General features: G+C 46.9%; 1 protein-coding gene across 14 annotated transcripts in view; it reads left to right on the top strand.

Moving 5' to 3' along the window:
• The window catches only part of AMOTL1 (angiomotin like 1), a 160,180-nt gene that overhangs the window by 20,417 nt on the left and 112,611 nt on the right, over positions 1–27,152 (top strand). For 5 of the 14 annotated variants that reach the window (XM_047747343.1, XM_047747338.1, XM_047747345.1 and 2 more), the window contains 2 exons: positions 6,672–6,807; positions 18,416–18,466. In XM_047747343.1, the coding sequence (XP_047603299.1) occupies positions 6,672–6,807; positions 18,416–18,466 (187 nt within the window). Of the gene's footprint in view, positions 1–6,671; positions 6,887–7,363; positions 7,414–18,415; positions 18,467–27,152 lie in introns of all 14 variants that reach the window. The other 9 variants (XM_047747341.1, XM_047747340.1, XM_047747342.1 and 6 more) reach the window with 4 other exon arrangements.

Below are 27,152 nucleotides of genomic sequence, written 5' to 3'. Positions count from 1 at the left end.
ACTCCAACTTTCCAATTCTACAAAGCTAGTATGAATACCTGGAAATAAATAAGAATCCCAGAAGAATCGTGTCCACTCTCTAAACATCAGCCATTTCAGACAGAGGAAAACTCTGTCTCTAGCACTTCGTGCCCTTTTATTCTTGTAAAGAGGTATTTTCTTACACAGTGGATACTTCAGAGCATTCTTTGCTTTTCCAAGTGTAAGAGTCTTGTATATGCTGCTGAATTTCATCTCTTGAGTATTAAGAGCCCAAATGTAGACCCTAATGTGTTTATTTGGAGATGGAAAGATAAGAACCTTCCAAATTTAGAAATTGAAACTGATCAGAGCCAAACTCTTGGAGCCCAAGAGGAGAATGCCCTCTTGGCTACCATGGTCCATAAGGGTGCTGGTGATTTGATTTTTCTGATAGATGACATAGTACAATAGACTGAATATTTGTGTCCCTCCAAATTGGCAAGTTGAAGTCCTAATCCTGAATGTGATGGTCTTAGGAGGTGCAGCCTTTGGGATGTGATTGGGTCATGAGGCTGGAACTCTCTAGCCCCTTCTGCCACGTGAAGATGCAATGAGAAATCAGCAGTCTGCCACCAAAAAGGAGTCCTCCCAGAACCTGACCGTGCTGGCACCCTAAGCTTGGGTTTTCAGCCTCATGGTCTCTAAGAAATAAATGTCTGGCTTTTATAAGCCACGCAATCTGTGGCACTTTGTTAGAGCAACCCAAACTGACTAAGACACCTACATCCTAGATAGCGGAGGTATCAGCTAGAAATTTCTAGTTGAGAAGGAAAATCCCATCACAGGACCTCTTCTCTCTTGCACTTCAGTGTAGTTGTTTGGCTTGTTTTCTGGGTGTGACAAGATAGACTTACACCTTCTACTCATAACCAAGATGGAAGGCTCCTTCTGATCCCTGACTTGTTGAAGAAGAAGATCCAGATCTGCAAGAGTTGGGAGAGCGTCCGAACAGGGGTAAAAATCTTGACATTCCTGGAAGAGTGTCTCCTTTTAAAGCAGATTTTGAAGACCAGAAGAAAGAGTAGGAGTCCTAAAACAGCTCAGCAGTATTAAGGATTGTTGATGAATATTACTATTTTAAGAATTTAAAAATGAAGTGCTTGACAAAAGCATTCACAAATATAATGGGCTACCTGGAGAGAAAGGACAATCCTTCCCACAGATGGTATTTAAGTACGAGCTGGGTATATGGCTACTAGGGAGCCAGGCATAAGGCAAGGGTTGGTCTAAAGGTTCTGAGATCCCTACCAAATTCTAGATTCTATTATTTGCTAATTCTTGGTTTACCTTGTGCATATCTTTATGTTTGTGTTTTTTACTTTATTCTCTAATGATATGGCCAGGTATTTGTTACCCTGACAAGGTCGAAATTTCTTTGAAGGAAGAAAGCTATCCACCCTGCTCTATCCCAAGCATTTAGCACAGTGACTAGAACATAGGAGATACCAAGTAAATATATATCGAATGAATAAATGAACTAATTTTTTATATCTATATTAATATGTATGTCTATGTCTCGATTTATTAGTATAATTATGTATATCTTGATTGATAGTGTAAGTCATCAGCGGACTTGCTTGCTGCTAGGGCATTCATACTCCTTACAGCCCCTGGTTGCTGGGCTATCTGGAAGATGCAGGGTGCTGTGTGATTCCCCACATACAGCACTTCTATGTCACTTATTCCTTCTCTGCAGCTGGAGCTGTGCTATAGCAATGAAGGCAGAGTAGAGGTATGGCTGGGGTTCTTCTGAATTTGTTTTTCTAAATCCAGCCCCACTGCCAGCCATGCCCCTAGAGATGCTGGTTAGAGGTCTTGGGTGTGATTCGGTTGCATTAAGTGGGCAGGTCTCCTGCAGATAATCAGAAGTGTGGTTTCAGCCCAAGCGTGGGGAGGGAGGCAGGTGTACGAAGGGCAGGGGCTCTGATGGCACACCGGGCAAAGGAGCAAGAATGCAGACTCAAGTAAGAGACTGAGTGGGAGAATCTCAGCGAGCTAGACTGGATGAGAAGGTCAGAATGGGGCCAGGAAGTAGAGGCAGAGAAGGTGTGGTTTTTACGTGGAGAAATTGCCAAAGAAGCAGAGGAGGTGGGTGGAGTTGAAGACAACACTAGCCAAAGGAAGGTGTGACATGGAGATCTGTTCGATCAACAGAGACTGAGCGCCTGCCTTGGGACAGCCACTCTTCCCACTGCTGGGGATTCAGATGAGTAGGGTCTCTGCTCTCAGGTACATGAGCTGTGGACTCAACTCTCTGTATTAACAGACCATTACAGTACAGACAAATACAGTACAGCATGTGATACATGCTAGAAGGAGGCAAGCACAGGGAAGTCTGCAGGGAGCACAGCAACTCTGAGACGGAAAGGACAATCTGTAGTCAGCAAGGTGAGGCAGGAGGAACGAACTCTTTTATATATTTATATATATATATATATATATATATATATATATATATATATAATATTTATTTATTTATTTGACAAAGAGAGAGAGCACCAGCTGGTGGAGTACCAGGTAGGGGAAAGGGAGAAGGCTCCCCGCTGAACAGGGAGCCAGATGTGGGCTCTATCCCAGGATCCCAGTATCATGACTTGAGCCAAAGGTAGACATTTAACCATCTGAGCCACCCAGGCGCCCAGCAAATGTCTTCTTCTTTTTTTTTTTTTTTTTTTTTTTTTTTTTAGCAAATGTCTTCTTGAGACATCTGAGAGTTAGGATGGATAAAGTGTGGTGATTGATCCGAGGGGTGTAGTGATCTATCAAGGATGTCCTGTTTTGGCTCAGGCAGCTAGGGGGATGTCTTGTTCCAGAGGCAGCTCTGAAAAGAGAGGAGGACATGTCATCGGGGAGTCAGAGCGCTAACCTCCTAGGGTCCAAAGGTCCACTGGGCCCTGCACCACTCATTGGGCGGGGGATCTCCTTTACCTGCTTAATAGTATCTGATAACTGACGAGGGTCCTTGCACACACCGGTCACTGTCATTTACACATCTGTTCAATCAACCGATATTCATGAAAGATCAATTATGTAATCACAGTATCCTGGTGTTCCGTAGACCCGAGGGTACCACGATGCAAGTGATTTAGTTCTTCTCTTTATTTTTTCTCTTTATTTTTAAATTTATTTATAAATAAAATCTATTATAAAAATTTATTATTTATAAAATAATATATCTATTTATTTTTCTATGTATTTTTTCAGATTTATTGATGTTTAATTGACAAATAATATTGTAAGATATTTAAAGTATACACTGGAGATTCCTGTGTAGCTTGTAAAATGATTCTTCCTATGGAGGCAGCTTATCCATCACCTCACATATTTACCTTTCGTTCTTATTGTTGTGCATTAGACCTCCCGAACTTACTCATCTTACGGCTGGAAGTCTGTACCCTTTTACCAACCTCTCCCTATTTTCTCCACCTCCCTGCCTCTGGCAACCACTTTTCTCTTCTCTTTTTCTAGGAGTTCTACTTTTTTTTTTTTCTTTTTGGATTCCACATATAAATGATATCATGCAGAATGTCTCTTTCTGGCTTATTACACTTTGCATAATGCCCTCCAGATCTACTCTGTATGTGTGTGTGTGTGTAAACAAAACATATTAATCCAGGGGTACCTGGGTTAAGCATCTGACTCTTCATTTCAGTTCAGGTCATGATCTTAGGGTCCTGTTATTGAGCCTGTGTCCGTCTCTGTTCTCAGCGCTGAAGTCTGCTAGAGTTTCTCTCTCCCTCTTTCTCGTCCCTCCCTCCTGCACTCTCAGATAAATACATCTTAGAGGGTGCCTGGGTGGCTCAGTGGGTTAAGCCTCTGCCTTCAGCTCAGGTCATGATTTCAGGGTCCTGGGACCGAGCCCTGCATTGGGTTCTCTGCTCAGTGGGGAGCCCGCTTCCCCCTCTCTCTCTGCCTGCCTCTCTGCCTACTTGTGATTTCTCTCTCTGTCAAATAGATAAATAAAAATCTTTAAAAACAAAAACAAAAACCAAACAAACAATACAACTTAGAAAACATGATAATCTAGAAAAATATGAATTCATTTATTCGTTAATAACGCACACTGTTTCCATATGTTGGATATTGGAAATAATGCTTCTGTGAAGATGGGAATACAGATGGTTCTTTGAAAAAGTGCTTCTCAAATCCTACAACTGTAGGATTTCAACAAGCTCTCCCACTCGCAACACCCCACTTTATCCTTTAGAGAAAGTATTTGCTCACCTCATTTTGTCTTTTAGTTTCTTCTTCATGGACTTAGTCTTTGAGAGAGTTTCGTCTTAGATTGAGGTTTAACACTTTCTAGAAGGCCCGGAAAATGTTTTCCAGACTCCAATCATTCACGAACAACTCTGGGGTTCCCTGTGACAGAAGCAGTGATATTAGAATGCCAGTAACAGATGTGGTTGATCAAAGTCTTCCTCGAAATGCTTGTGTTTGATGTAATTTCATTTCACATTTTGTGTGTAGCTTTCCCAAGCTGAGGTGTGAAATTTAAGCATCAGAGAAACCAGCAGGGTTTTTAGGTTGAAGTTAATGAAACAGTGGGAACCTACGTAGTTCAGATTTATTCAGAATCTAGCCTCACAAATCCAGAAGAGATCATCTTACAAATCTGGCTCCTGGGGGCCAGGGAATGCCTAGGCCCCTGGGCCAAGAAGGATGGGGAAAACCACTATTTAATTCATCAGTACGGCTCTATTTTTTGTCACAGAAAGCTATAAGAATCTCCAACTCACTTCTCAAAGATACTGCAAGGAGTAATGAAATGGTTCTGAATGACCAGTCTACTGGAAATCAATGTTGCTTTTTAAGGATGTAATATTATTGTAAATAATGCTAAGATACAAGATGTTGAATACTTAGGTCGTTTGATTAAATGGTGATGTCAGCATGATCATGGCTCAGGACTGGATTTCCATTCCAGACATGTTTTCAGTCTTGCACTGAGAGCATGTCTTGTCCCGATCACAGATTATCTCTCGCCTTGATCAGCCACCTCTCACGTGTTCAAGCTGATGTCTCAGTTTGCTAATGGATAAATATCACAGCTTTCTCCACCCATGGATGTGGGTGGATGGGTTGCCTTTGTATGTAAAGCATATTATTATAGGCTGCAAGTCTTGGAAGGCTGAGCAAGCCTTTGCCAACATCTGGTCCTAATTCCTTCATTTACATTGAGGAAATGAAGCCAGAGAGAGTAAGTGGTTTGCCCAGTCACCCAGTAGTTCCCAAGCCAGGGGGCTGAAATCCGGATTTATTGATAAATCCAATGTTTTTACTCTGGCATTGTGATATATCCCCTCTGGTCTAGAATTCCCTTTTAAAACTTTTGGGTGCTTGGATGGAAATCAAATCCCTACTAGCACCAGTACCCAATTTAGGTAACTCCTGGTGTTTTCTGAGCGATTTTTGGGTCTTCATTGCAATTTCTAAGAGTACCCGATTTCTCTAGGCAGACAACCAAAAGGCATACAAGGCAATGTCCACAGTCAGTCAGGCAGTGTGGGAACCTACAGGCAACTTCCCACAGTGTTCTGGAGACCAGATCAAGCCAGCTGGTCTGATTACAACAAATGATCATTGGTGCCTATCCTAATTAGGGTGACAGGACTTCTGATGTGGTAAAGATCCCACTTGCTGCGTTCCTAGATTAAGTCAATCCATCATTTTCAGTTATGCAGCTGAGAACCTGCTGCACGCAGAGCTTTATGAAAATCTCTTTGAAATGGGGGCACCTGGGTGGCTCAGTGGGTTAAAGCCTCTGCCTTCGGCTCAGGTCATGATCCCACGGTCCTGGGATCGAGCCCCGCATCAGACTCTCTGCTCAGCGGGGAGACAGCTTCCTCCTCTCTCTCTGCCTGCCTCTCTGCCTACTTGTGATCTCTGTCTGTCAAATAAATAAAATCTTTAAAAAAAAAATCTCTTTGAAATGTAAGTCAGAGATCGGCCATGAGCTTTCCAGATATAGGTCGAGATTCCCCAGGCTGGACTTCTCTGAGGCAGCCGGTGAAGAGATCTTCTTAGGAAAGCCAAGAGCCCTCCACACCATGGTGTTCTAGGGGGAGATAGAAAATCAGCCTCTGTGGTCCTTCTTGGCCCTGGTATTGTTCTTTCGAATAATATTTATTGTATACCTTTTTCAGATGGTAAGAGTAACGCATGTTTATTGTGGAAGATGCGGAAAATTCCAAAGAAAATAAAAAGCACTCATAATTCCAATGCCTTAGGAGTTCCTTCCAGGTTTCTAGTCCAAAATTTTCCAATCTGTGCTTTAGACATATATGGAAGTATATACCCGTTTATTTTTATGAACTTGAGATTCTACTGTATCCTATCCTAAAATTCTAGAAGTCTGTAAACCATGCAGAGCTCAACACACTAAGTTCTTTGCTCAAAGCCTGACATGTGGTGTTTGATCAACAAATATCTGTTAACTGAAGGGGGAGGGAAACCATGATTCGTGGAGTCAACCAGCCTCCTTGGAACATCTCCCACTCGGACCATGCCCAAATCTTGACAACAATCTCTGCATGCTAAAGAAACATAAGGAACCGGAAATGACGACTTTCCTCCCAGAAAGCTTCTTCTTCCCAGGAGAGCATCAGTGGTAATTCATCTCCTGTTTTTGTGCTTATTATCTCCTTCAGGAGATTCCATTCGATCCGAGAGCTCCACGGACAGGAGGGTCCCCTGGAAGCATGGACCTCGGTGAAACATGGCCCCTGGAGGAAGGAACCTGGTTGTCTCATGCTGGAATTCATCACTTTGCCAACACCAGAGGGGGTATGGCTGCTTTTGATGTCCCTGATACACGTGGTACTCCTCAACTCCTACACACACTGTGTCAACCCAGCTGTGCTCAGTACGTGCCCCGTGCTGTTTGTCTTTTCAAAAGCAGCCAGGTGGATGGGAGAGGAGCAGACTTGGGAGTCAGGCAGATCTGCGTTCAGATCCTACATTTCTTCCTTACCAGCTTTGTGGCCAGAGAGCTTATCATTTTCTTAGCTCTAACATGAGAGTAAGAAGGTAGGAGGTTATTCATACACCTCTGAGCACCTAACACGTGTCAGGCACTGTATTCATGGTTATCTTTTTTTTTTTTTTTTTAAGATTTATTTATTTATTTAGAGAGAGCAAGAGCATGTGCGAGCGGGAGGAGGAGCAAAGGGAAAGAGAAAATCTCAAATGGACTCCTGGCTGAGCGTGGAGCCCAACGCCAGGCACGAAGTCAGGACCCTGAGATGATGACCTGAGTCGAAATCACGAGTGGGACGCTCCCAATGGAGCCCCCCAGTTTCCCCTAAATTCCTGCTTATCTTGTCTCCTCTCCTCTCAACAGCTCTGCAGAGACTGGCACTGAGGATAATACAACCAGGATAAACAGAGTAGGTCAGCTCCTGTCCCTTCCTTTTGGAACTGATGAACAGTTCAGCATGAAGTGATAGGGATGTTGTCAGTTTCATAGTTCATGCACATGTAAGAACCATAATCCCCCTACAGAGCTGTGGGCCTCTTTCAGCTCTAAGGGTCCACCCCCTCCCCATTCCCCAAATCTAAGGGAGATCTGCTTTGGTGATAGGAGCCATTCTGTGGCTAGGGAGACAAAGGCCACTGAAGTTAACGCATTCGCGTGAAGGTTTTAGTAAGGTTATGCCTCCCATTGTTGTTCATTCATTCAGCCAATACTGAGCATCTACTATGTGCCAAGCAGTGGGAACACCTGAGAGCAAGGTAGGCATGGGGATCACTAGGACACACTCTGCCGTGCTCGTCTCTAAAGTGGGGTCACCCACACGGCACTGCATCTAGGTACATCCCCAGCCAAGGTTATGGCTCACAGTGGGGGAGAGGGGATTGCCCATGGGGAAGGTCAGCACTTGGAGAAAACTTGGAGCAAAGAGCCAACAGCTGTCCTCTCCTGTGCCCTGTCCCCCTGTCCCCCTTGCCACTTTTTAGAGGTTCTTACACCAGTATTTCCTCATGACCCATGGAATATAGTGGAACCTCCTTGGCTCAACACACAGCCCTTCCTGATCAGACCTCTGCCTGCCTCTCTAGACCCGTCTCCTGCTGTTCGCTTCTGAACACAAACCTTCCATCGCTGAACAGACCGCTGCTGCCACCTTAGATGCATCCCCCACTCACACACTGGGAGCCTCTGCATGAGTAGTTCCTAGCGCTTGCCTTCTGCTTGGCACCTTCTCCCCCATTCCCAAAGCTTCAGTTGATGTCATCTATTCTGGGGTCTCTTCCTGCCCCCACCTACCCATCCTACCCAGGTGTGAACACGAGTCCCAACCTTGGCACTCCCATAGAACTAACAGATTCCGGGTCACAGCGCCTACCCCACTGGGCTGTGATGGTCCCTATCCCGGACAGTCTGTGGGCTTCTTAAGGCCGAGTCACGCTTTATTGACCTCTGCATCCCTTTCGCAAGCAGCCTGGCAAATGGTTGATGTGTGTATATCTACTGGCGGGTGGCTGGGGGGCTCCACGGGTGAACTGGGAGCAGGACCATGTCCCATGGGTATCTCTACCCTCCCCGAGAGCCATCTTTGACGGTGCTAACCCAGCTGGACCTTGAACAACTGTCGCTCTGTCCCAGCGCATCACTTTCCGGGATGTTCAGTGCACCCCTAGCATTTCCTTCCCTGCTCCAGGTTGGTTCACAAAAGTCTGCAGGCAGAGGAGAGAAAGGAAGGAGGTGTGCTTTGTCTGCCCGTGCTTTCGTAACCTAGGCGACAGAAGCCCCCAGCATAGAATTTCAGAGGCTTTCACGATCGTGATCTGGATCGCTGGGACAAAGTAGGGGCTAAAAGCTGCTTATTGTGACCAACTCTGCAAACCACTGTGTCCCTCCATGAGTTCACCCTGTCACGTATCTACCGTCTTCGGGGCATGGCTGACTAGTAGGATGGGGACAGACCTGCCAAATGGGGAGTCTCTGTTCTCAAGTAAGGGATAAGCTTCTGGGGCTACTGGAGGAACTTAGCTCTATTGGGTGACAGGTACCCTGATAGGCATCTGTCCCCGTCCAGACAATCAGTATGCAATGAGGGAGGCATCTGAGACACAGTATGGTATCACGGTGGTATGTGTGTGGAGCATCGTGACAGAAAATCAATGAGCTGAACTTGGACATCCTTCTGGGCAGCTGGTAGTGGGGTGGTTCTCCGAAGCCTGGGCTGGGATTCAGGGAAAGGACTCAGGTCCTGACAGGACTAGAGAGGGGACCAAAATGGGAACTTGCACTCAGAAATAAAGGAAGGGAAAGCCCTCTGGGCCAAAGCTAATTCAGAATTGGAGTAATCACCAAAAAAAAAAAAAAAAAAAAAAAAAAAGAAAGAAAGAAAGAAAATAAAAAGGAAAAGTCAAGGTATATACATTGCACCAGACATTATGCTGAGCCTTTTTCATATAGAAAGAGATGATCTCAATTCATTCACACAGCCTTATTCTTGTTTTATAAATGAAACAGCACAAAGAGGCTGACACGAGGCTTGCACAAGGTCCTTTCACTGCTGAATGGCAGAGTGGGTATTTGAACTTGGATCTGCCTGACCCAGAGTCCTGACAGGCCATTGCTCCTCCCTTTACCCTCCAACACTCCCTACTCTGCCTTCTCGGTTTAAGGCTCCGGTGGGCCAGTTATAGATTTTTATTGCTGGTTATTTCTTTGTCATAGTAGAAAAGAGCACTGGCTCAGAGCAGGGCCAGAAAATCAACAGTGCTGTTGCAGTGTGTGCATTATCATCCAAGACCCTCCTACGGCCACTCCAGCTAATCCACTGCCAAGGCCTTGACCCACCTGCTTCTGAGCATCTCTTCTCCATGCCCTGAGCCCTGTGCCAGCTCTCCCACCACTGGCTGGTACTGGCAGCTCCACTTCTGAGACCAGTGTGGGCTAAGAGAGTTTCCATTTCTAGTGCAGTCCCAGAGAAAGTCCTGGAGGGGTCCAAGCCTTGGGGTTTTGTTCTTGGCTTCATGGAGTCCTCTGAGAACTGTGCTATCTGCCAGGGAAGCTCCGTCATCCTGGTGAGTCATAGGCCTGGAGGCGGGGCCAGATCCACACGACATCTGTCTCTGTGTTATCCTTGGAGCATCTCGGGCTGCCATTAGAGAGGGACAGCCCCCGGGAAGCTGGCAAGGAGAGCTCAGGATGCCTGGGGGTGAAATGGAGTTTCTGGAGGAAAGTCCCTCTGCCACTCTTGCTTCCTACACTCCTGAAAACACCCTCCAGGGTCTGGGTGTGTGGTTTTTCAAATTCCTTGTAAAGGTCTGGAACAAATTTCCACACTGTGTCTGCAGTCCTGGACACGTCCAATAGAAGGGGTTGGCCAGGGTTTGGCTAGAGCTCTATGTCTGGCTGGGACATCACCAGCTGATCCTTCGATTTGCCAGCTGCCACGTCATCTGTGTGGGGATTTGGCGCAGGAGAGGCGCCCTCCGCATCCTTTCTTAGTGGTTCTCTAAAACACTTTTCTCCCTGTTACAGATGTGCTCACTCAGCTCTCTGGAATCCTACTGTCCTCCCTTCTTCCCAGGGGACCCAACCTGCTTACGCTCCTCACTCGAAGAGAGGCAGGAAGTTCAGGAACCCACACCTGGTGAAAAGGCCATGACCCTGCCCCAGCATGGGTGCAGAAACAGGAAGGAGCATATTTCCCTTCTGGTCTCCCTCAAGGTCAGGGAGAGTGTTAACATCAGTCAGGAAGGAAAGGAGGAACTCTTTCGGGGGCGGCAGGCGTGCCTGGCGCTGCTGCCAACATTATTTGATTTCACGTAAATTCTCACTAAAATCTCATCAAGGTGTTATTGCCTATCCCCATTTTGCAGATGAGGAAACTGAGCCTTGGGGAGGCAAGCTCATACAGCAAACTCCCGCCCAGCTCACTTTTGAACTCAGGTCTTTCTGTTGCCAGGCTATACTGTGTCCATTTTACTTCCTTGATTGTTGGTTTCTTTTCTTTCTTTAATGATTTATTTATTTGAGAAAGAGAGAGAGAGACAGTGGTGGGTGAGCCAGAGGGAGAGAATCTGAGAGCAGACGCCCTGTGGAGCCCGACGTGGGGCTAGATCTCATAACCCTGAGATCATGACCTGAGCCGAAACCAGGAGTCAGTCGCCTAACCGACGGAGCCACCCTGTATCTTGATTTCAAAGGACAACACCATCTGGCATCTCCACCTTTCTGTGAGGCTTGATTCTTTTTCGCCTATTCCTCTTGCATATGGTGTGGTAAAAAGACTAACACAATGGAATCTGTTACCCACAGTCCTCTCTGTTGGCATTTGAACAAATTCCATAAACATCATTTCAGTTTACATTGCCCCGAGGCGCTCACGGTCTGGCAGGTTTGGAGACTCACCAGGGAGACTCACCGAAGACTAGCGGCAATGTGAGGGCCCTGGCTTCTACAGTTCCTTCCAGCACCTAGGCTATGTTCACTGGTTGGGCCATAGCTTTTTGGAAAAACCATCTCAAGGTGGAAGAAGAGAGGCCCCGCGCAGACCAGGCGGACTATTTGCAGTCTCTGAAAGGAGAGTTCGTCTCGGGCCCCGGTCCAGGAAACTCAGGTGGAAAACTCGAGAAGGGGCAGGTCTCTGCGTCTCAGCAGGAACTCACATGCATGCAATGGATTTCTTTTTTAATGGTTTGGTCACAGACTTCAATTGCAGCAAATGTTCCCTCCCACCCTTAATCTTAACACAGGGTATTTTGTCTGGTTTCACTCAATAGATCCGACTGAGTGCGAGTTGGAAGTGTATGATTTTCCTCTGCGGGGACCTTTTTCTGTGTGTATTTTTGGAATGGTTCTTTATTCTGATTCATGTCCATATATACCTTCCAGTAGTTTCTTGGCTCAGCCAGAGTTTATTTCCTTTGACACGATGTTGAGTGAGGAGTCTTTTAAATCTTCATCTTTGTTTCATACTTAGTAATAGGAATCCAGGAGGGCTGGATGGACAGTTTGTTCATGGATCTCATGAAGCCCCTTGCCCTTGTTCGTAGCGCCTACTGCGTTGGCCTCCGAATTGTTCGGAGAAATTATTTGATGTCTTTACCCAAACGAGTCCTTGACATCCTGGCAGACACAGTATCCTTTCATCTCTTGGCTTGTATTGTTTCTGCTAAGGATAAGAGCTTTTTCTGAGGGGCGAGATAGTTAACTGCTCTTCCCGTGGAACCCGTTTCTTTCTTCTGGAAGCTATAAAACACTTAACGCAGTTACCTGAGGTTTGGGTTTTCATTTAAGGGAAATAAAGCAACTATGTTTTCTTTCTCCGTCTCATTAGGAATTATAAAGAAGTTGGGTTGTGCTTAAAATACATATATATTTATATACAAATATATATATACACACATAAAATATATATATCTTTTACACACACACACACACACACACACACACACACACTAAACCCTAGGAGGAGGGGAGATTGTCCTTGGGGTGGATTCAGCCCTGGAGCTAATACCATGACCATTTTAGTGAAAATTTCTTTCTGAGGAAACCTTATGGGTGGGGATACATTTGTCCTTGGTTGGCCTGTGCTAAGAGGACACAGATAAGAGACTGGATAACAGAAGAGAGTCGTGCTGTGCTCAGGCAGCTACAGCCCATTCTTCTCTCCTAAATCAGTCTTGCTCCTGCTCCCCAGGGAGAAGGAGGGGGTGCGGTGGACGCGGCTTTGCTGCTCTGCCCTTAACTAGCAGAGGGCCTCCAGGAGACAGAAGGCTACCTGCTGAGAAGATGAGCAAAGGGCGATGTCAGGGAGGAGAGGAAAGCAGAGGGAGGACTCAGCCCACTTCTGTCTTTCATGCTTGAAATTGGTGTCCTTCCAGGGGCTGGGGTTGGGAAGGCTGTGGAAGGATCCCAGTAGCCTCTATCATTCAGACTTGTTATTATGGAATTTGCACAGCTCTTTCTTGCAAAGGGAATGGATAACAGACTTTAGCTGCAAAAAAGTCTCCCCACGTGGCATTTAGCCCCTTGCCCATTTCCTGGAGGAAGAAGCTGTACCTGTATGAGACTCTCCTCTATTCCTCTTCTCCAGTGACCTAGCAGTGGTGTAGCTTCTGGGGACCCAAGAGTCAGAGCAGACTGGCTGGAGACAACAACAGGCCCAGTCAGTGGCCTTTCCTCCAAAGGCAGGCCCTGCAACATGTGGGCAGAGTTGGTTAGAGGATGATGGCACTCTCAGACTGCAGTGGCCATAGCCTGGCCAGGTGCAACACCTGCACTCAGCAGGGTGTTAGTGATGGGCACTGTACTCACAGCCCTACTCTGGCCACCCCAAAAGCATCTGCAGGGTGCTCTTGGCTGGAGAGATGGACCTAAGAATTCCTTAGATTCTAGAGTTAGAGCCGATGTTGCTATATGACCATACTTCATTCACCAAAGAATGAAGGATCAGATGGAGCTTTCCAGATACCCGAACCATGATCCTTCCAATGTCTACATTTTGTTCACAACTTTGCTCTTTTCTGCTGATGGATAGGACCTTTTTTCTCTGTTTTTTTTTTTTTTTTTTTTTTTTTTTTTTTTTTTTTTTTTTTTTTTGTGCACTCTCTTGCCCTCCTAAACAGAAAATAGTCACACCCCAGCTTATGATTGGAGTTGGACCAAAACTTCACTTAGAAATTTATTGCCTTGAATTTGGAATCTGTAGTATGATATGTGACTTGGTTAAACAATTCATTTATACATGTGGATATGCCTAAAAAATTCTCTCCCAGGACACACAAGAGGTTGTGGATGGTGTGTCAGTCTGGGGATGGAGACCAGAATAGGATGGGAAAGTGGAATTCATTTTTTAGTTTATACTTATCTGTAGTAAGTAATTTTTCCTTTACCTAGAACATATATTATTTGTCTAAATAATAACAATTAATTGACATATATATATATATATATATATATATATATATATTCATATGAATATTAAAGCTAGGGGTTGGGTTCCCAGGCTAGCTTCCAAAACCTATTCAACTCATGATGTAGCAAACAATACTAAAAGTGGACATTAGATCTTAGCCCCTTCTGTAATCTGTTTCTATGGAGAACCTGAGCCCCAGAAATATTTCCTCCTTGCCACTTCCTCCCATATGTCCTCTCTCTAATAAGTGCTGCCCTAGAAACAGGAGGAGGAACTTGTGGATCCTGTCTGCAGGTACCATGGTGAATGAGGATCGCTCTCCTTCTAGAACAGTCTGAAGAGAGGACTCGGCATGGTTGGGCCCTCTATGTTGGACAGGAAGGCACATTTAGCAAGCACACACAGTGTGTGCTCTGTCTCAGACTTTACCGGTTTGCTTCTGACTGTCCAGTGAAATAAGTCAGGACACCAAGGTTCTCAGAGATTTAGTAACATCCCTGAGAGTGCCTTCTGAAATCGACAGAGCTGAGCTTCCAACCTATAAGCTTGTGCACTGTCCTTTATAGATCAGAGACCGTCCAGCATAACCATTTCTTTATAAGGGGCCTATAGAAGTCAAGCATACGTAGGCACTTTGGACACAGCCTGAGGTTCTATAAGATCCTGTGAATCCTGTATTAGATGGGAAGCGAAGGGAGGGCAGGAGCCTGTTCCCATCCCCTTTGCCTCCTCAGTACTTAGCGCAGTCCTGGAAGCATGGTCAATCCCCCATAAATGTTTGAATAACAGGGAATAGCATTGCCTGCTCTGCTCAATTTTAAGATAGGAAATTGAAATCATATATTTAATATTTTTCAAAGGCAAAGATCAAAACAAGAAACATATTTTCTCATTAACCTTCGAGTGATTAGGAAATTCAAATAACTGAAGTGTTGTAAGGAAATCTCTTGGTTTATTAGGCATCGATCTGTAGGAGCAAATTGAAGGACATGCTATTGTGAGGTAGAAGAGTTTGACAGGCTTTAGAACCTTTCTGCCAAGTAGCACATTTATTTTGCTCTTCCCCCGGGGAAAACCTTCTCCCACTGCCATCTAACCAACCTACAAGCCAACTCTGAGAATACAGCTGAAGTCAGGGCAATGTGACCTTGCCCTTAATTTGAAGCATCCTCTGACCACTCAAAGTTGTTGAAAGAAAGTAAAGAGCCCATTCTTCTCAGCTGTAAAGGAGCTTGCCATCCAATGGTAACTAATATATTACCTGATTTTCAAAACGTGACTATGTCTCTTCTGGGGGCTCCAAGTGCATTAGTTTATTATGCACTCTAATCACACAACCTTATGAGTCGGGTGTGATATGATTTCCATTATCAGAGGAACTACAGCTTGTAGAAATTAAATTACTAACTAGTAGCGGAACTGACATCAGAACCAAGGTCCTCCATAGATGATCTCTCTTAGCACACAAAGAGTAATGGCTTCTCAATAAGATGGGGACACAGAGGACACTAAACTTCAAGTCACTTGAGCCCATCCACACGTGCAATCAGTGGATCAAAAGCTACTATTGGGACCAAGAACTGGCCATTGGAAGTGGCAAGGGCAGTCTTGACCATGGTAAGAGCTATTTTGGAAGACTGGTGAACTAGAAACTTGTTTGCCTTTAAGAGCAAAAGAAAGAAGTAGACACAATGAGCCTTGACAATTCTTTTGATGAATTTTGTTGTAGAGGGCAGCTGAGAATTGGGAGCCTCAGCTGGGGAGAGAGGTGGTGTCAAGAAAGAGTGAACATAGTGGAATGTCTGTATACTGATGCGAATGCTCTAGGACAGAGGAGAACAGTAATTTAGGTAGGAAGGGGGAAAAGCCACAGGACAGGATTTGATCCACAATGTGGGATGTGGCCTTAGATGGAGTAGAGATAGTTCACCCATAGTTACAGGAGAGGAGAAGGAGAAGTAGTGCAAGCAAATGGAGAGGGATGGCTGAGCTGTACACTGGTCTTCTTGAGGTCAGCGATCATGGACTGGAAATAAGGCATGATGCTATGTTTCTCCAATCATGTTTAGCTGGGTGCTGACAGATAGAAAGTGGAAAATCAGATTTTTATCAGGGTTGTGGTTTTTCCAGGTAAATAGTACGGAGAGATGGGGTGGGGGGAGATGAATCTGAAGGTGTACATAACAGAGAAAAGGCAATAATGAACCCAGATACTAAGGTAGATAAAGGAGGAAGAGAGGTCATAAGAAGAGTAAGGGACAGAGAAAAGGTCATGGGATAAGGAAATCATAGGTGAGACACTGGATTAAGATAACAGAGTAGACTGGAAAGGTAGGAGGTGGTGTGTGGAGAGTAGAGTGCTTGACATTAAGATTAAGGATGGTGTCACTGTGAGAGCCGGGAGTTGGGACAGTTGGAGGATGGCAAGGAAAAGAGATAATGTTGAAGAGGTGAGAGATCAGAATATGAGAAGAATCCACTATGTATATGCAAAATAAGAAATACACAGGAATAGTACTGGGGAAAGTGACAGTGATCTAAGTGCCCGTCTCTTCAAGGAATGAGGTGTAATAATCCAAGGGTCTGAAGATGGCTACAATAAAGAGAGGTGGTGGCTAACATGGTCTGTTACATTCAGGGAGAGTCAGGTTTGGATCAAAGTAAGATACTGAATGGAACCGTGAAGGGGCTGAGGATATGGGGGATTGTGCTGGTGATGAATCATGAATTCCTAAGGGCGAATGGGAGGATCCTAGGAGGTGGGAGAGGATGGAGTGATGCCTGCAAACTTTCACCCAGCACATTCACCTCTTGGATTTGGGAGCTCCAACTGTCAGGAGTGAGAAAAAAGAGGACAGAGAGAGAGGCTAGGCGGCTCAGGGATGAAGCCCGTGCTTCGCCAGCATTCTTCCTCGAGCAATGGCTAGCCACAGTGGCTTCTTTCCACCCTCCCAGGTAATTTGTAAACCAAAAGCTGACAGTGGAAAACCTGAAGAGGGCTGAGTGTTTACAGAACTGGAACACACTGGCACAGATCCAGGGGCCCTCAGGCTGCCACAGCTGGTGATCTGGTCTCTCTGAGACTAGACTAGAGGGCTCCCCAGAGGTTGCCCAGACTGTTGACTCCCACTGTTAGTCTCCAAGGACAAGGACAGAGAAGGGACAGCCATTTCCCAAGTTTCCTCCTTCCTTCCTCTTAACTCCTCCCGGCATCAGGGAGGTCTTGCTGTGTGGAGCACATCCCTAAAGCCCAGAGCTGTCCCAGGCAGAGCAGTGAGTCAGTCCTGGGGGAAAATGCAAAATGCATCTGCCCAAGTTATTCAGGTCACCGCCCCAGAGAGGGAAGTTCCCACAATCGAATATGAAAGACTTCAGGACCTGCATCTTGGACTCTCAGATCAGAACTTCTGTCTATACGTCCTGCTTTAAAACCACTCAGCTCTCTATGTAGTGGAAGCAGCACTGCTCTGCTCTCCTCAGTCTCTCTCTCTCTCGTTCTCTCTCTCTCTCTCTCTCTCTCTCTCTCTCACACACACACACACACACACACACACACACACACACACACACACACACACACAGTGCTGTGCAGTCCTATCCCTAAGTTATTTAACTTCGGAGGCTCAGTCTTCCTGCCTTTGAAATGGAGACATACTACCTTCGCTGTTTGAACCAAGGTGGTCTCTTAAGGGGAGGAAGTATTGCTTGGACTGCAGTTAGGATTCAGGTTCAAAAAGAAGAAGGGGGTTGGGAGCACTCGAAGCTCTTTCTCCCCTGGGGCAAGATAGACTCGAGCTTAGAAAATCCTGCCCAGAACAAACGGTCTTCCAAGCAGCGGAGTAGGGCGGACGTCATACAAGGCAGGAATCGTTTTAGAACTGGTTATGCTCCAGTTTTTAATAAATGGTCAGAGGGGGCGGGGGCGGGGGAGGACACCCTCCAACAGGGAGTCGGGAGGCAGCGCGCGCGCCTCTGCGGAGCGTGACGGCTGCGGTCGCCTAGCAACCGGCGGCGGGGATGCGCGCGGGGCGCCCTGCCTGGTGGGCGCGGGGAGCTCGCCGCCGCCACTGCCGCGCGCCCGCGGGCCTCGCGGGCCTCCCGGGCCCGCCGCGAAACTTTAGGGCTTCTCGGCGCCCGGGCGTCAACGCGAGGCCTGGCAGACGCAGCGATGCTCCCCTCCCGCTGAGGGCTCAGGATGAGGTCGCCGCGGCCCGGCGCGCCCGGCCCGGGGACCCGCGGGGTCGCACCCGCGGAAAGTTGGCGCGCACCTGCCCGCTCCTGGGAGACGCTCGGTCCCCGATCCGAATTGTCCCCGCAAGTTGCCTGGGCAATTTCTTACCCGCCTTGGATCGGGCGTCCCGAATCCCGCCTGGCCGCCGGGTCCACGGACTCCCATCGGTGGGAGAGAGAAACCCGCGCTTTTCTAGGGGACCTGCTCGGTAACAGATGCTTAATCCGTTTGCCCTGAATGACTGCGATTCTGTTTTTGTTTTTTGCTTTCTTTCTTCCTCCAGACAGTGAGTTTGTGGAAGCCTCTTCTGCGCCCTACAGCCCGGAGGAGTTAGGTAAGTCTAGCCCTTTCGCCTTTTTTTCTCGGAATTCCGCCCTCCGAAAAAACCGAGAAACCGCGAGTTTGGGGGCGCCGAGACACTATCCGCCGCAGGGGAGGCGGGAAAGGGGCAGGGGACATTTCCCGGGGGGTGGGGGCGGTCACGATCCTTTCGCAGCAGGGACCGGCCTTTTCTCGGTGCGTGTGCTTTGGGGTGGCGGGGAAAGTGCCAGATGTGGCGCGTGCGCCTGTGTGTGTCCCTGTGTCCCTGTGTGTCCAGGTCGATGGTGCTGCTCCGAGGAGCAAGGCACAGCAAACTTCCTGGCCTGGGGCTTCTGGAAGCAGCCGGACTCATCTTGCCTGGAAAGACTCACCGGTGGCTGGCTCTGTCTTGCCAAGTACCTTGCCGAGAAGGGCAAGGTGAAGGTGGTCCATAACCTGAATTTAACCAAGTCTGGGACCCCAAAGGGTGGCGGTCTAGTCGCACGACCTGGGAACTGCGTTCCTCCCTGGTTTCTGTTCCTCATTCAGCCTGTAGGTGTCTGGGCATAGGGCATTTCTTCCTCCTGTGGTTGGTGCCTGTCCCTATAAGTGTAGATTTGTGGTTGGTGAACTGCGACACTCCTGTCACAGACAGACTGTCATACCTTCCTTGTGCAGAGGAAAGGAAATCTGCACTGTCAGGTTCCCTCTAAATATTCCTGCCACCCAGTCTCACTTTGGTGGCTCAGTGGTTGGTCCTCCCGCCCCCCCCCCCCCGACTTTCCAGTTTAGTTTAGCTGCTCACAATCTGGGCTGTCAAATCTGTCCTTGCTGTTATCACCAGCTTGAAAATCTTGCCTTCCTCACTGGAATGACAGCTGTTGAAAAATGTTTATCCACAGTAACATTCACAGCCTTGTTTCTGGTCAGCCTCTCCTCCTAAATAAAATTCCACCTCCTGGATGCTTCCATTCATTTCCCTGGGCCAGGCACCCAAAATAGATCTGGATCAAGGCTGGCATTCTGAGGCAGGAGACAGTACCTTGTTTGGTTCAGGAGATGTGTTTCTGACAAGTTGGCAATCCTTGTCTCTGTAAATGGAATTATAGATTAAATGCATAAACAAAACTAGCTTTCAAAGGCTCACTATAGCGAATCCTTTTAAGAAATGAAAATGCCATCTAAACAATAGCTTTGCATGAAGTGATTTATTAAGAGGACAGATTCTCGGTGATCTGCTCAACTCGTGTATAATTGTGTATTAATGACACCACCATCGGCACTCCGCACTGTGACAGAAGCTATTTGGCTCCCTTAAATCATAGATAAGCATAAACAAAGGCAGGCTGAGCATTCCTTGCTCTGAGAGATCGCCTGTATAATTCCTAAATTGAGTTTGCATTCACAGGATGATTTATGTACCAGAAAGGCCCAGGTGTTTGACCTTCTTCCATTTCCATAGCTACTTCCCGGAGCAAGAGATTGGGCTGCGTTCAGTGCTAAGGCCCTGACAAATAGGGACAGCCCTTCAAATTTGTGGTAGAGAATAAGAAAGCAACCTTCTTTCTCCTCCGTTCGCCTGTGGGAAATGCCCAGTTTCTCATGAGGAGATGAGAGTGTTACCGGAACCGTGGGGTTCCCTCTTGGGCCCTGAGATTGTGGGATGCCTGAGAATAGAAAACACACGGCTGAGAGCCTGACACCAGGGTTCTCACTGCTTCGTTGTCCTTAATAGATATGGTCACTAGCCTGTTTTCTCATCTTTGAGAAGCTGGTGTTGTGCCAGGTGACCTCTAAGGGGTCATCCAGATGCTGCGAGGAGCCCCGAGAGGAAGGAGGCCCATAGGCTCCTCTGGGTATTTATTATTTATATTCACGCGCCATATTGTTCGCGTGCATGGTGTCTCCAAAGGGGTATTCTCCCCCAGACAGAGTTGCTCACTGGATGGGACTGCATTGTTTCCATGCTGCTCAGATCAAAGAGGAAGCTGGCATCTCTCCCTTGGAAAGAGTCATTATGGTTTTCGGTGCTTTTCTTAGAAGCACAGTGAGAAAAATGCCTCTTACAGAGTTGATGAGCTTGTCATTCTTTCTGGAACACAGGGGAGTACAGAATCAACCCCTGGCCAGAATATTAGGGACCTGAAGAAGAAGTAGAGGGAAGTGATAAAAACTTAGTTTGAGGGGCGCCTGCATGGCTCAGTAGGTTAAAGCATCCAGCTCTTGATTTTGGTTCAGATCATGGTCTCAGGGTAGTGAGATCGAGTCCTGAGTTGGGCTCCCCACTGGGTGTGGAACTTGCTTGGGATTCTTTCTTTCCCTCTGCCTCCCCCACACCAAAACAAACAAACAAAAACTTAGTTTAAATTCTATCATTGCACTTACTTGTGACCTTGAGTAGGCAACTAAACTGCTCTGAGCCTCAGTTATCTCCTCACCCGAATGGGGCCTTGCATGGATATTGTAGATGGTGTCTGTAAAGCCCTAGCACCATGCGTTGTATGCACAGGTCTTCAGCAAGTGCTTGGTGCTGTTATATTATTATTATTATTTTTCATTTGAAAGGTACTTACGTGCATGAAGAATGGAATGGCTCTTACCACTTGTCCTACCTATTAACCAACACCATTTTTATTTCTAGAAATTTCTCTTCAACTACCTGGTCTACAGGAACAGATGCTCAGGGATCTGATCAGGTCCATTGAATTATTTAGTGATTTGTCCCTGAAGCAGCACGTGGAATGGTTTTCCATCTGAAGCCTTTGGTGGCAACCCCGCTACTTTCTTATGGTGATTGGTGGTTGGTTTCACCTGCAGATTTTCATCTAAGTCTCCACATGAACTACATGGCCCCTTAGCAGGTTTATTCTCAGTGTTCAGCAAGATCGTATAATGAAATTAACTTATGGAAAAAGGGGATTTTGGAAAGGCAGTGGAGCCAAGAGACTATCTCTAGATGAGTGCCGTATTGAAGGCTGCCTGTGACGGAGAATCTGGAAATAAGCCCTCTCTCTGTGATGGTGCCATTTTTCAGGGAGACAAAGTCCACACCTCTTCATTGCCTTTCTATAGTCCCACCCATGGGCAGAAGTACTGGCCATCTGAGCGGGTAAGAAGGAACTCCTGGAGATTTGAGGTGAATCCAGATGTGCCCACGTCTGCCCTTATCTAGTAACTTTTATCGACTCCCCTACCTAGAGGATACGTACTTGGTTAGGCATCGTAGGACCTCCATGATCTACATCACCCTCCACCTTCTCTAACTTTCTAATCACTTTGGAACCAGGGGCAGTCCTCAAAATCCAGCTCTGTTCCCTGCACCTGCTGGGTGTTTCCCTTCTCTCTTCTCCTTTTCTCCTACCCCTCTTTCAACACTAAGCCCATGTGTCACATCCTCCTGGAGGTTGTCCACCCTGCACATTAAAAGTCCTGAGACCAAGCCTTCACCCGGAGCTGTTACATCAGAATTTCCACAGTGTGGCCCCAAGTATCAGTGTTTTAGCAGTGTGCTTTTTCAAAATCACATTTCTGGTGTGCCTGGGTAGCTTAGGCAGTTAAGTGTCCAAATCTTAAACCTACTTAAAAAATAAATAAATGAATGGGCATGGAACCTACTTAAAAATTAAATTTCGAGTGATTCCTGTATGTAGCCAAGGTTGTGAGCTACCGCACTAGATGGTGGCCACCGCATTCTTCGTAAATCTAGCGGCCACGTAGAGCCTGGCTTCAGTGAATGCTTGTTGAATGAGAGAAAGAGGGTCATCCCTGGGATGCTTTGCCTTATCGGGTACCTGTCTCTAAGGTTGGCCCCTCTGCTTGTTATAGCCATGCACTCAGGGACAGAATCCTTCGACCTGTGCCTTGGAGTTCTCTCCTTTGTTCCTTCTTTAGTCTTATCCCGTTTATTTTTTACCTTTCTTAAAAGTCAAAGTTTTAAAACTGTTCTTCAGTATAAAAGTAACATGTGCTTATTTTAGAAGATTTGGACATTAGCAAAAATGGGGGGCAGGTCCCTTTTCACCATCGAAAAGCAGACAGCCCCCATGTTCCCTTCACTTCTCCTAATCAGTTGCCCTCTGGGCCTGACCCTCTGGTTCGCCCCACTAAGCTCAGTTGCAGCTGTCAGTGCTCAGACCCTGTGAGCTTCCCCAAGAGTCCTGAGGGAGTGCTCTTGACCACAGCATTCTTAGGAGCCACAGGGCTAACTCCGCTGAGGGCAGGTATACCGTGAGAAGGAGTTTGCCTATGCAACTCTTACTTTCCTCATTCAAGCAGGATGTATGGGCTTTATTAGAATAAATGATAACGTGAGTGTAACTTCTTTAAAATAATAACTTAAATGTTTACCAGCCTACCCCCTTGCCGTCTTTAGATATGAGATGAGTTTGCAACTCGCCATGATCAAGGCCGTTTTCTCACTTGCGTTATAGTCTTGTGTTGAGTTGTCTCAACCTGGAGGTAACAGACTCACTTCTAGTGAGTCTCACTAGTCCCATTGCCTCACCTAGACGGGGGAGGATGGGAAATGTAGTCTAGCAGTCTGCCAGGAAGAACGCTTACATTGGTGATCACCAGCTGTCTCTACTAGTCATGTTGCTCAAAGCAATGACGGAGTCACATCCTGGCCATGCAGGTGCTTGGTCTCTGTATGATATAGAATACTGGCCTCGCTGCTATAACAAAGGCTAAAATGACAGTGACTTAAACACGAAGCAAGTTAGTTTCTCTTTCACTTAGAGCATAAGCTAAGCAGTCCAGGGCTGCTATGGTGGCTTTGTTGTGCTCTGTCCTGAAGTGTTGCTTCCACACAGTTTAGGGTGGCCTTGGGCCTGTACTTGAATCAGGTGGCCACACCTAGCTCCAAGAGGACTGGGAAAATGGGGTGGGAGTAAGGTGGAGTCTGTTAACAGAAGAATGATTGGGTAGGGTGCAGGCAGAAAGAGGAGTTGGATAATTAGTAAGCTTTTAAAGAAAGCCAGTCTTAGTGGTTAAGAACATGGACCTGGAGTCATACTGTGTGGGCTTAAATTTTGCTCTACCTTTTACTTGCTTCATGACCTTGAGCAAATGACTTAATCTGGATCTCCATTTCCTATATCTAAGACCATGCGTCAGCTACTCTCTGATGTTCTGCCAGATCCACCCGCCATCCTTTGCCATTCTGCTCTATGCCCTGGAAAACATACCTTTTGGAAAGTACCATCTGGCTCCTAGTTGGATTGGGCCAGTGAGAGGCACTGGCAGGATATGAGGGCGTGGTGGGGAAGGAGGTGGTGAAAAGAAAGAGATGTCAAGAGACTAATTCCCTTCCTGGCAGACTGTGTCCTCCTCGGCCGTGGCTCCTCCAGAGTCACCCTCATGGCATTAGATCTTGCTGGATTCTGGAGTCTCCTCTCCTGACCTAGGCTGGCAGTGGCTCCCCACTATGGATGTCCCTAGGGGGCTTCTTTCCCCTTAACCCTGCTTGGCCCAGTGTTGTCCGCATGGCCTTCATTAGACCGTCTTCGGGCACAGCCTGGGCACACTGTCCATTTCCTGCTAGCCCCCCCCCCCCCCAAACGATGGGGATGGTAATGGTATTGGCCTCAGACCCTGGGGGTGAGAGTGAATGAATGCATTGTAGGGTTAGTGCTCGAATGCGGCCATCATTAATTGTTTACTGTTTTCATGTCCCTAGGCAAGCGCTCTGATACCTTCAAGTATGGTGGAAACCTCCTGAAGGGTTTAATTGGGCATTTAAATGAAATAATATTGTCTCCCACCTGCCCTCCCCCACTCTATGTTGGAGGCCGCAGCAAGAGTCAAGAGTTAGGAACAAATCTTGTTCCAAGTCAGCTGTATGCTGCATCCAAAGTTTCTTCCTTCTCGTTATATGGGGATGAATGAGGAGGAAGATGCTGGGCTTATCATTCGTTTATTCTGTGCTGGCACTTTACATGTATAAACTGTCTACATAGCTTCCCAGCTTGGAGTTTGAATCATGCCACCCACGCTGATGCCCTCAAATATATCCACTTCTGAGGATTGGCCTGCCCATATTAACAGATCAAGTCTTTCTCTAAGACCACCTTCCAGTGTTATTTCCCGGAATTCTCAGGAGCGCTTATTTGCGTCCTGTCAGTTCTGGCTGCTCTAGGGTTTTCCTGGGGGAGCTAAAACCCACCACACGCCTCACTGAGGCCCATGGACATGTGTTAACTGCTCCGTGACCTCTGTTCTTCAGAAACTGGTGGCCACACGACACTGGCTAGGCTGCTGCCACCCCTGCTCATTCCAGAACCTGGAGGCTTGGCCTTCACTTGCGACCTGGCTGGTTTCCCGGTGACCTACCCTCTGCGGGCCGCAGAGGTGAAGATACCACTCTTCTCTGTGCTCTTCCAGCCTCAGAGTGGGCCGGGGCCTTCTCATTACTGCACAAGCCCAGAGCCACTGAGAGTCTGGGATCGGGTTGGCTCCCTGCCCTGCACTGGCTGTCCAGACAGCTAGGGCCAGTCACCCCGGCCTGGGATCTGCCCCAGATCTCTCCACCCTTGGAAGCCTGTCTGTCCTGCCTTCCTCCTACCCCAACCGCAAACATAGCATATTCTCACAGAGTGTTCATCTTTCTCTCAGGGTGACTGACAGCGGGAAATTCAGTTCCCTTCGCAGGAAACCTCACCCTGCCGCAGGGTGCGGGCCCGCCTCCTGGTTCCCACAGAACAGCCACAGAAGAGTTCACCATTGGTGTATTGCCTAAATCTGGGCAACTCAGTCTCTTCTGTGATGGATCTGGTTGGGGATATCAGCTCATTTCATCCTCAGAACAACTCCAGGGAGCAGAAGGAATTATTTTCGCATTATGGAGGAGGAAACACAGTCTCACACTGGTTAAATTATCTTCCTCAAATCACACAGCTAGTTAGAGGCAAACTTTAGATTAAAAGTGTAATCTCTGGGGCACCTGGGTGCCTCAGTCAGTTAAGTGTCTGCCTTCAGCTGCGGTCATGATCCCAGAGGCCTGGGATCGAGTCCCACATTGAGCTCCCTGCTCAGTGGGGAGCTTGCTTCTCCCTCTCCCTCTGTGCTGTCTCTCAAGTAAAGTAATTAAATAAATAAATAAATAAATAATCATCTCTGGCTCCAGAGCCAATTTCGGTTTCCTGGGGAGGAGACTGTGCAAGTTGCCCTCCTCCCAGGGGGATTTGGTTGTGGGTTGAAGGCGATAAATTACATAGAAGGAACCATCGCAGGGCCTCGTGGTGTAGTATAGGGCGGTTCTGTATATATTTGCTGAATAAATGCATGAAGGGTGAATGCTCAGAGCTATATTTGTGCATATTTATTTGTTTTTAGACCAACAAATAACGATCAATATGCTCCAAAGGAATTTCCCATAATGGGATCTGAAGCCACATCCAGAAAAACTCCTCCTGGCTTCTTCCTTCACTCACTTCCTGCTCTCCCTGCTCGGTATTGTAGCCGAGTCCCTGCGACAGGAAACCTCTGGTGGTTCCCGGTGGTGATGGTGCTCACGCTATTTCTAAAGGAAACTAAGCTTTGGCAGCAGCGTAATTTGGGGCAGGGCAGTAGGAGCTCGGAGAGGAATCTGAAAACATATCTAAGGACAGGTGGGCTCAGGCTCAGGTATAAAATTCACCGCCAAACAAACATGATGTTTGTTTGCAAAATGATGCTTTGCATTGCCTAGGAGATGAAGCTTTCTTCTAGGGTGTTCCGGTTGGGAGAGAGAAGGGAGCAGGAAAGGGAAATGACAATAAATTCTGGGGGATAAATGGTTATTTGCCTTCGCTAAAGAGAAGAAAGAGCAAGGAAGCAGATATGGAATAATGGGATAAAACACACACACATACACACACACTACATAGGAAAATGGGAAGGGCATTTTCCTTGCCAGAGAGATGTTTTTACTAGAAATATATAGGCCTGTGTCCAGTTACACATGACTATTAAACACGATGTGACTACCTATGAACAATAATGTTTCATCCATTTTGAGCCCTACTGGAATTTAGAGAGTGTTATTAACTACTTGATCTGTTCAGGAGTACTGTGCTTATGATTTCTGGGTCACCTTCCTACTGGATGATCATTCCCGAATCTGCCCTTGTTGTTTGTATTTTTCTCCAATCAGTTTTGTTCAGGGTGGGCACTTGAAATGATTTGGTATCTCTTGTGCGCTCTCTCTCTCTGTGTCTCTTGTGTTCCTCCTCTCCCTCTCTTCCCCACCTCTTGCTCTTGGTCTCCCTCCCCTGCCTCAGGCCTCATCTGTGCCTCTGTTTCTCTTTGTCTGTCCCCTCCCCTCCCGCTTCCTGCTCTTGTTCCCTCCTCCCTTTTCCCATCTTAAGTTGGAATACGGACAGAAAAAGCAGTGCTTGCCTTCCTAGGGCTCTCTGCCAGAAAACAGAACAGGTCAAATTATAAAAAAGGATTAAAAAAGACTGCTCTTTGGCAAAATGGGGGAAACAGATGTTCAGGGGTGGTTTTGCTGTCTCTAGCTGTGTGATGGCTGCTGAAACGCTCTCCTTACAGGCTCGCTAGTCGCGGACGTTCATCATCATGGCACACGTGTGGTTATTTTAATGTCAAATGTGTATATATATTTATCTCTAACTAATTCGCCTCTCCCCGTGACCTTTATACCCCCAAATCCAGAGTTGGCAAGATTACTGACCACCTGGTAGCAAGATTTATTTTCAAACTCAGAGGTTTTTTTTTTTTTT

The sequence above is a fragment of the Lutra lutra genome, chromosome 10 (genome assembly GCF_902655055.1).
Source record: "Lutra lutra chromosome 10, mLutLut1.2, whole genome shotgun sequence".
Taxonomy (NCBI): Eukaryota; Metazoa; Chordata; class Mammalia; order Carnivora; family Mustelidae; genus Lutra; species Lutra lutra.
The sequence above is the reverse complement of the archived record's forward strand: the minus strand, read 5'-3'. Positions and strand labels throughout refer to the sequence as shown.